The following is a 10,486-nucleotide window of genomic DNA, read 5'->3' on the forward strand; positions in this document are numbered from 1 at the left end:
CCGTGTCAATGAGTGCAGCTACAAGGCATTATTCCTATACTAACAAGCCTACTTTACATGCGCGCGTAAAACCTGTCCTTTAGAATTGCGTTGATCCGGTTTCCCTACATTAGCTCTTGATAAAAGGCAAACGGCATGTAGGGCCTCCCTGTTGCCATCGCTCTGTTTGTATGGATATAAACAGAAACAGTTGGAGTTTTTTTCTCTCTCTTTTTCAGCCCTGTACTCTCTTTGCTATCGTCATGAACTGCACCTTCTTTTTTTCTAGCAGCGCGCGCAGTGTTGTTCCTGTCCTGCCTGGCTGTTGCTCAGCAACACGAAGGCGTGTCCACCAGCGATGATTTAAGCGGTAGGAAACCCTTGCTCGCTGTCACTTTGTCAGTTCAGTCTGTTCTCTAGTCCCTGCATGGAAGTGGAATTGCTAGGGAGACGAGGGAATCCCCCTATAGTGTCGCCTCACTCCTGATGAATTTGCATCAACGTTACCAAGCTTGGTTTTATCCGTCTCAGTCTGCCTGTTCCATTCGCTGCGTCCACAAGCATGGCTTGGAGTGAAGTATAGCGCCACATCATCTCGGACTGTCAACCCGTGAAGAATACACAACTGATGCTGTACAACAAACGGTGTATTTTACAGAAGAAATTCATCAGAGGAACCAGGTAGGCCTATATTTTCATTGATGAGGTGCGGGCTTTTTTCAGTTTGAATATCCAGAATGTTGGGTTGCCATAATAAAGACATTGCGCTTGGATTTGATTCACTACGTTAGCCTATTCATTTTTTGGGGCGAAAACGACAAGGATTTATTAAAATATTTTTTGTTTATGCAGGCAACCACCAAGTGACTTCGACAATATGGCATTGAGCGGGACGCTTTTGCCATCCATATCCACATTTGCAAGCGGCCCGAATGGCAAGAATAAATCCATGGGACATGCGAATTTGGTGAGTATGATCTACTATATTAGCTATTTATATATCAACAGTCTAACTAGCCTAAATAGGACATTCTGCATGTTTAATGGTAGGTCAGCTCATAATCGGTTTTAATGTAGTCTATGTATTTTCTATGTAAATTCCTTTGCTTGACCTTATGTCATTGCCGCACTCTAGAATACCGCACCTCTGTTGGGGCGTGCACCAGCAAGTAGAATTTTCAGTGTGGCTACTAACTGAGTGGAGGGTAGCCTACTATAAGTGTTTAGATTGCAGTAGTGGCATCCTATTGCTTTATTATAAGATAATTGATTTAGGTTGTTGACTTATCTATTGCCAAATATATCATGTGAATATAGAATAGGCTATTAAATGTGACTATTTTAAGGATCTGAGGTTTCTTGTGTTTATATAGAAGCCTAATAAAGTTCAACTAATCAATGCAGGTCTGGGATTACACACAAGAATATCTCCCGACACAATATTTTCTCAGATAGAAGATACATTTGACAAAGAATCATATTTTTTATATATTTCAGTTAGATAGAGAGGGGGAATCTACAGGTATTTGGCAATGGCATGTTATGACCTAAGACCTGTCTCTGTGATTTAGCCATGGATATCCTATTAGATTATTCAAATTCCTAATTCTATGGGCATTCAGCGTTATGTTAATTGAATGACTATGACCACAGGTGTCTGTCAGTCCTTGTGCTGTGTAGTAATGCGTTTCTCTTCCCTAGAGATGGAAGGAGGATATCTCCACTGGCATGACCAAGAAAGAGCCTGAAGATCTGGACCTACTAGACTATGACTTCATCCTGTCCAACACTATGCTACAACAGCAGGCTGAGGCCATGGCAGCAAGCGGGTCCCAGAACCTGTCCCCTTCGCCGGGCTCCTACTCCTCCTACCAGCTCCCCTCTCCCCAGGACTCTGCCCACAGTGACATGCTGTACACCATCCCTGACATCAGCGACGTGTCCCCCACTGGGGGGTTCGTGGCCGAACTGATGAGGCCTGAACTGGACCCAGCATACCTCCACCCCACCAGCCTCCATGGCAAGTTTGTGGTGAAGACCACCATGGATATGGCAGAATACGGCCAAAGCATTAATGTGATTAGTAAGACCGGTGTTGGTGTCAGTGCTGCCACGGACCCCTCCTCCTCCTTGCCGTTTGTTTGTCATATGATAAAGCAGGAGAACCCCAGCATGTGCAACATCACCCAACCCATGGATCTCCACCTTGGGGGGGTGAACTCACACTCCCAGCCCAGAACTGGACAGAGGCCTCACCTCGACCCCCACGGTTTCTCCCCAGGGGGGCGTCCTATGACAGCCAGCCGATCAGCCTCATCTCTGTCTCCAGACCACCACCCTTCCAGCCAGGTGTTATCCCACCCCCAGATCCCTCTGCCTGGCCAGGGCTACCACCACAGCTCTCCGACAGGCTACTCGCCCTTCCCTCAACAGCCTGGGTCTCTACGGTACCAAGGTCAGTACAACTTCAATATACGTGTTTTTGACCAAGAGCTTTTTTTCCCACATTCATCATTTGCTGGTGCCTGACGTTGAGGTAAACTCTGAGAGGATGATGATGATGAAGCTCATCACTCCACCCTCTTCACCCCCGTCTAGAGCTTATGTCCCCGGGCGGAGACTGTCTACCGGAGGAGCCCAAACCCAAACGCGGCCGGCGCTCCTGGCCCAGGAAGAGAATCGCCACACACACGTGTGACTACGCCGGCTGTGGGAAAACATACACCAAGAGCTCCCACCTCAAAGCACATCACCGAACACACACAGGTTGGTACACAGGTTGGTTGTCTCATTGTCAAAACGCTGTTTCAAACGGTTCTATGAAGTCCGAAGAACTTTAGGAAGCTCTTTCTCTTTTGGGGGTCAGACTTTATTTAGGGCATAGTTAGCCTACACCAACTTTTCAACCAGTTGGGTCGTTTTTCATTCCCATTGTCCTTCTTAATTATGTGTGACAGTATTCATTACTGTAGTTTATGGTTTATTATGGGATGGTAGACCTTTCTTGATTCACAGTGGGAAACTTTGACATGGAATTTTACATTGGATTTATATGAACTGTACTTTTCCATGTTTGTACTTTTTCCTTGCATGTTGCAAAGGAGACATACATTTAATGGCTGAAATAATCACATTTATTGATTGTAATGGAACACTTTGTAATAGGCAGCAATGTGACCTTGTGTTTTAACTACAGATCTACATTATGAGAGGATTTTATTTAAAAAACGAAATATATGGCTCTAGTAATTCCAGTTAATTTCCCTCTGAAGTACACTCTATGTTCACCTATATCTCTTACTTTCCCTGCTACCCCAAAATGCTTGCCCCTGGCATAACGGCTGTTGTATTGCCGGCAGTAAATTACTCCACTGCATCATTATGGTAAAAGAGAGAGAGAGAGAGAGAGAGAGAGAGAGAGAGAGAGAGAGAGAGAGAGAGAGAGAGAGAGAGAGAGAGAGAGAGAGAGAGAGAGAGAGAGAGAGAGAGAGAGAGAGAGAGAGAGAGAGAGAGAGAGAGAGAGAGAGAGAGAGAGAGAGAGAGAGAGAGAGAGAGAGAGAGAGAGAGAGAGAGAGAGAGAGAGAGAGAGAGAGAGAGAGAGAGAGAGAGAGAGAGAGAGAGAGAGAGAGAGAGAGAGAGAAGGCCAGTTGGCAGGTGTCATGAACAGGCAACAGCAGCAGGTTGATACTGATCCTGTTCAAATACAACCGCAAGTTGATTGCTTTACAATTTATGTACTGCAGGACAGGACCGACCTCTTTCTGTGGTGAGGAGAGTTTGGTCTGTTTTAAGGAGAACAAACAAAATTCTAACACACCTCTCTCTGTCTCTCTCTGTCTCTCTCTGTCTCTCTGTGTGTGTATGTATTGTCATTACTAGGAGAGAAGCCTTATTGCTGTGACTGGGAGGGCTGCGGCTGGAAGTTTGCCCGTTCAGACGAGCTCACACGGCACTACAGGAAACACACCGGGCATCGCCCGTTCCAGTGTGCCAAGTGTGACAGGGCCTTCTCAAGGTCTGACCACCTGGCTCTACACATGAAGAGACACCTATGAGACACTCACTGGACACCATGGACCAAGACTAAAATACTATAAATATTATTACACAGCGACCTGAACTTGTGACTTACAAAAAAGCATTGCCTTCTAGCCATCCATTGTCAAAGCACCAATACAAGCTGTGTGTTTCCTGGTAGTGTTACACTCTCAAGGGTCCAACCCTATGACTAAAGACTGTTCTTTGTCCATCTATGGGCTTGTGATCTGACATTTGACAAGACCCCTCAGAACAACCTCTTTTGTGGGACCAAACTGGAATTGCTCATCTATTTATCGACAAAACCTGGAGGACTAGGTGCCAACGTATGACTGGAAATGTATTAACAGAGATTTACAGGGACAGCCCTAGCCACTAAGCGACCACCGTTTTTTTTAAATTGTCTGAAGATTATGATCATTTTTCCTAAAATGTAAATTGCCTTTCACATTCCAACGGGGGAGGAATCAGAAAGATCACTACTGGAATTATTTGCATTATAAGTCAAAACTTTCTCAGAGCAAGCTCAACTTGCCCGACTGCTATAAATGCCATACATTATCTGTCTTTCAGTCAAATAATGAGGAGGAACCAGAAAGATCAGTTTCAGGCTACTGGAAGTCTTAGCAGTTTGGTTGTTTTCACTGCAACAATGGGTCAACCTCAGAGCAGGCTCAACTTGCGCGACTGTTCAGTTCACTTGACCCTGGCCCTTAATGTCATTCCCTGTATTGGTTATCAGGGAAACAAGAGACTCAGACTGAGCACAGACGTGACGGAAACACATCCTAAGAGGCCTTCTATCTATTCAATCAGAAACAGTCCATTTGTCTTTGTTTGTGAAGTTCATACTGTTCAACATACTGTATTAGACATTTATATTTATATTACTCTATTCTTCCAAGCCATTGACTTCAGGTACACATTAAATGTATATGTAACAGGATGGTGCTCCAAACACTTTACTATATTAAAAGGTACCAAAGAATTTGAAACAGAAAACTGATAAGAGTATCAGTGTGGTGGTCTTGTCTGTGAGTTTCCTGGAGACCTCTTTTCTTCCACAATTTGACTTTAATCAGGTGAATTACTTTGCTCCTCATTGGTGATGGCAATCTCTCAACACGCTGTGGTCGCAAAGTGCAATAATGTTAAATGAGACATTCATATTATTTTTTTAAAGAAATGAGTAACTCTGAACAAAGTTTTTTTTGTTTATAGACAAAATATGTTATATAATCTTAAATGTTGTACATTTGTAAATAAAATGCTTTTAAATGTTTTGTATTGTCTTTTACAACATAAAGAATAAAATATATTTGAAATTAACTTTTGATGTACTGATCACTGCTGTTTTTAGAGCACTGTTCTGTGACTTCTTCCATAATAGCATTTACCTGTACAGTGTTTTGGTAAATGCATTTGGTAAATCTATCACTTATCTCAGCCATGTTATTCAAAATCAAGCCATATGATTATCTAGTTTTAATAAACTATATATTTTTGGACCGTCTATTTATGTAAATTAGAACACATTTTCATAATAATAATAATAATACATGTTTAAAGTAACTGCCCAGTGTTTCCAGATTTCTATGAAATATGACCTATAATTACTTACAATATGGGTGTAATGGTGTTATTTCCAAAACATGGTAATCAAGTCTGTGTTGGAATGGTGTGGGGGCGTACCAACAACGGAATGGTGTGGGGGCGTACCAACAACAGAATGGTGTGGGGGCGTACCAACAACAGAATGGTGTGGGGGCGTACCAACAACAGAATGGTGTGGGGGCGTACCAACAACAGAATGGTGTGGGGGCGTACCAACAACAGAATGGTGTGGGGGTGTACCAACAACAGAATGGTGGGAGCGTACCAACAACAGAATGGTGTGGGGGCGTACCAACAACAGAATGGTGTGGGAGCGTACCAACAACAGAATGGTGTGGGGGCGTACCAACAACAGAATGGTGTGGGAGCGTACCAACAACAGAATGGTGTGGGCGTACCAACAACAGAATGGTGTGGGCGTACCAACAACAGAATGGTGTGTGGGCGTACCAACAACAGAATGGTGTGGGGGCGTACCAACAACAGAATGGTGTGTGGGCGTACCAACAACAGAATGGTGTGGGCGTACCAACAACAGAATGGTGTGGGACCGTACCAACAACAGAATGGTGTGTGGGCGTACCAACAACAGAATGGTGTGGGACCGTACCAACAACAGAATGGTGTGTGGGCGTACCAACAACAGAATGGTGTGGGGGCGTACCAACAACAGAATGGTGTGTGGGCGTACCAACAACAGAATGGTGTGGGCGTACCAACAACAGAATGGTGTGTGGGCGTACCAACAACAGAATGGTGTGGGGGCGTACCAACAACAGAATGGTGTGGGGGCGTACCAACAACAGAATGGTGTGGGGGCGTACCAACAACAGAATGGTGTGGGGGCGTACCAACAACAGAATGGTGTGGGCGTACCAACAACAGAATGGTGTGGGGGCGTACCAACAACAGAATGGTGTGGGGGCGTACCATCAACAGAATGGTGTGGGCGTATACCGGTCATTAAAAATATTAATGTGAGTAGACACTAATTGGCCAGCTTATCCTCCTCTACGAGCAAATGGCAAGCACTGTTTGAGATACAACTTTGAGGTGTGGTTTCTGAAGTGTTTTTTTCCCCCTTCAATTTATGCTTTGGCCACAAATAGTAGAGGATAAGTCAACAACATTATTTGGGTATGAGTTAACAGAAAATACACAACTGAGATTTCCATTGGACAGTTATTTTAAGATCTTCATTATTATGCTTAATAATGCTTGTCTCCTTTTTCACAGCTACAGTATATACACAGATAGTGTATGCACTTCATAATCAATGCTAGCATCCAAGTTGTAGAGTTTCTGTTTCTGGCAATTTCAACAAACGTTAATACATCTCATATAAAATAGTTATTAAACTAGTTATATGTAAATATTTATCAAGATAGACATCCCCGTTTACCTGTTTTTTTTTATTTTTTCTAATACAATTCCTTTTTACATTATTACTGTCTGTAGTCCCCAAGCTCTTATTTTATAGTTCTGTCACGAATAAACAGCACATAAAAAATGCATCAATAGGCCACAGCAGGCTCACACAATGTCTCTCTCTTTCTAATACTGAGACCGCCTCGAGCCATGGAAGACAATGACACACCGTTAAAAAGATCTTCACAAAATGCACTTCTCCATGTCCTGTTACCATGGCGTTCTCTTTTCACCGGTCAGGAAGAATTAAGAGGTAAGCCAAGTTATTGGCTAGCATTCAGCACCGACACAAAATATACATTCAACTTTGAACCATACACTGAAGTTAGCCTAGAAGCGTCAAGTACAACCAACTGAATCCAAACATATAAGGAACCGAGGCCCGTGTCTCAGATTAGAATTGTTGCATGATCTAGGATCAGTTTTGCCTTTTAGATCATGAGTACGATTACATGAACAGATGTCACCTGATCCTAGATCAGCACTCCTTCTCTAAGACACTTTATGAGTACGGGCCCTAGGAGGAGATACAGTTGAAGTTGGAAGTTTACATACACTTAGGTTGAAGTCATTAAAACTCGTTTTTCAACCACTCCACACATTTCTTGTTAAAACAAACTATAGTTTTGGCAAGTCGGTTAGGACATCTACTTTGTGCATGACACTTCCGACTTCAACTGTATATTGAAGACAATTCTTATTGACAACATTTTCTAGTTACTGTATGTCCAGTTATCTGCAGGTTTGCTAATTACATGTACATTAAGTCATTAAGCATTGAACTTTTTGTTTTCCATTGACATCATAAGGATTTTAAAAGAATGGATCTTAACTGCCATCTTAGTTACTGAGTAAATATATGACCCTTTCTTTAGGCTATTATTGCTATTAGGCGATTGTTCAGGCTATCACCATTCCAACGTTTTGCTTCCAGCTTGTTTTAACGGTACGTTTACTGAAAACAGACATTAGTGAACTAAAGGGGAACCCCCTGGGCAAAACCCAAGGGAACATATCCAATAGATTTGCCTATCCTCATTAGGAAGGATGTAAATTCACTCGAAACTTGGCTAACTAGACACTGTTTGTTGTGTGTTTGTTACCACTGCAACAGCAATGCACGAAGCCAAGTTTGGGTGGAAGTCAGTGGGAAGATCTGAGATCAAGGGAAATATTGCCACAGGCATGGGTGTAGGGGGAGGGGTATTGCCCCAACAACTGCTTTCAGTGTGTTTGCATACAAGTGATTCACAGAGCTTTAAATGTACGCTGGTATGTAAATACTATCAATAGATCTGGTGAAATGACCTGTATTTTAAATAGACATTCATTACTAGGAGTATCTCACCCACAAACATCAACACAACAATACATTGCTTTGGGTTTGGTGTGTTTTCCAATATGCAAATGATTCACAGAGCTTTAAATATATGCAGGTATGTAAAAAGTATTAGTGGCCATAGATCCTACCTTCCTCATAAATCAATTGTGAGTGGAAATACCCGTTTTTTTGGTATCTCCTCCTCCCTTCACCGGTATCTCCTCCTCCTCCCTCCATCGGTGTCTCTGCCCTCCTCCCTCTACCGGTGTCTCCCCCCTCCTCCCTCCATCGGTGTCTCTGCCCTCCTCCCTCTACCAGTGTCTCCCCCCTCCTCCGGTGTCTCCCTCCTCCCCCCTCCACCGGTATCTCCTCCTCCTCCCTCCACTGGTGTCTCTGTCCTGCTCCCTGCACCAATATCTCCTCCTCCTCCTCCCTCCACCGATGTCTCTCTCCCTCCTCCCTCCACCGGGGTCTCCCTCCTCCTCCCTCCACCGGTGTCTTCCTCCCCCTCCCTCCACCGGTCACTCCGTCCTCTTCCGACCCTCTGCAGTGGAGGGGTACAAGACCGGCAGGCAGACCCTCTGCAGTGGAGGGGTACAGGACAGGCAGCAGACCCTCTACAGTGGAGGGGTACAGGACAGGCAGGCAGAACCTCTGCAGTGGAGGGGTACAGGACAGGCAGGCAGAACCTCTGCAGTGGAGGGGTACAGGACAGGCAGGTAGACCCTCTGCAGTGGAGGGGTACAAGACAGGCAGGTAGACACTGCAGTGGAGGGGTACAGGACAGGCAGGTAGACCCTCTGCAGTGGAAGGGTACAGGACAGGCAGGTAGACACTGCAGTGGAGGGGTACAGGACAGGCAGGAAGACCCTCTGCAGTGGAGGGGTACAGGACAGGCAGGTAGACACTCTGCAGTGGAGGGGTACAGGACATGCAGGTAGACACTCTGCAGCTGCTGGATATGACTGAGCATGAAGGATGGCATGGGCTCTCGGATCCTCAAAAAGTTATACAGATGAACCATTGAAGCATCTTGACTGGCTGCATCGACGCTTGGTATAGCAAATGCACCACCCTCGACCGCAAAGCGCTACAGAGGGTGGTGCGGATGGGCCAGTACATCACTGGGGCCGAGCTCCCTTCCATCCAGGAGCTCTGTATCATGCGGTGTCAGAGGAAGGCCGAAAAATTGCCAAAGACTTCAGCCACCCAAGTTCACTCTGCTACCATTCGGCAAATGGTACCGGAGCATCGGCTCTCGGACCAACAGGCTCCGAGACAGCTTCTACCCCCCAAGCCATAAGACTGCTAAATAGCCATAAGACTGCTAAATAGAAATAAGACTGCTAAATAGCAATAAGACTGCTAAATAGCCATAAGACTGCTAAATAGCCATAAGACTGCTAAATATCCATAAGACTGCTAAATAGCCATAAGACTGCTAAATAGCCTTAAGACTGCTAAATAGCCATAAGACTGCTAAATAGCCATAAGACTGCTAAATAGCCATAAGACTGCTAAATAGCCTTAAGACTGCTAAATAGCCTTAAGACTGCTAAATAGCCTTAAGACTGCTAAATAGCCATAAGACTGCTAAATAGCCTTAAGACTGCTAAATAGCCTTAAGACTGCTAAATAGCCTTGACTGCTAAATAGCCTTAAGACTGCTAAATAGCCTTAAGACTGCTAAATAGCCTTAAGACTGCTAAATAGCCATAAGACTGCTAAATAGCCATAAGACTGCTAAATAGCCATAAGACTGCTAAATAGCCATAAGACTGCTAAATAGCCTTAAGACTGCTAAATAGCCACAATACTGCTAAATAGCCTTAAGACTGCTAAATAGCAACAAGACTGCGAAATAGCCATAAGACTGCTAAATAGCCATAAGACTGCTAAATAGCCTTAAGACTGCTAAATAGCCATAAGACTGCTAAATAGCCATAAGACTGCTAAATAGCCATAAGACTGCTAAATAGCAATAAGACTGCTAAATAGCCTTAAGACTGCGAAATAGCCTTAAGACTGCGAAATAGCCTTAAGACTGCGAAATAGCCTTAAGACTGCTAAATAGCCATAAGACTGCTAAATAGCCATAAGACTGCT

General features: G+C 44.2%; 1 protein-coding gene across 1 annotated transcript; it reads left to right on the forward strand.

The window, feature by feature from the left end:
• Positions 1–369: 369 nt before the first annotated feature.
• LOC139538501 (Krueppel-like factor 4) lies at positions 370–5,346 on the forward strand. The gene is made up of 5 exons (XM_071340629.1): positions 370–660; positions 832–946; positions 1,681–2,434; positions 2,578–2,745; positions 3,859–5,346. The coding sequence occupies exons 1-5, from the start codon at positions 608–610 to the stop codon at positions 4,032–4,034; spliced, it is 1,266 nt and encodes a 421-aa protein (XP_071196730.1). The 5' UTR covers positions 370–607; the 3' UTR covers positions 4,035–5,346.
• Positions 5,347–10,486: the final 5,140 nt, after the last annotated feature.

This window comes from Salvelinus alpinus, chromosome 1, assembly GCF_045679555.1.
Source record: "Salvelinus alpinus chromosome 1, SLU_Salpinus.1, whole genome shotgun sequence".
NCBI lineage: Eukaryota > Metazoa > Chordata > Actinopteri > Salmoniformes > Salmonidae > Salvelinus > Salvelinus alpinus.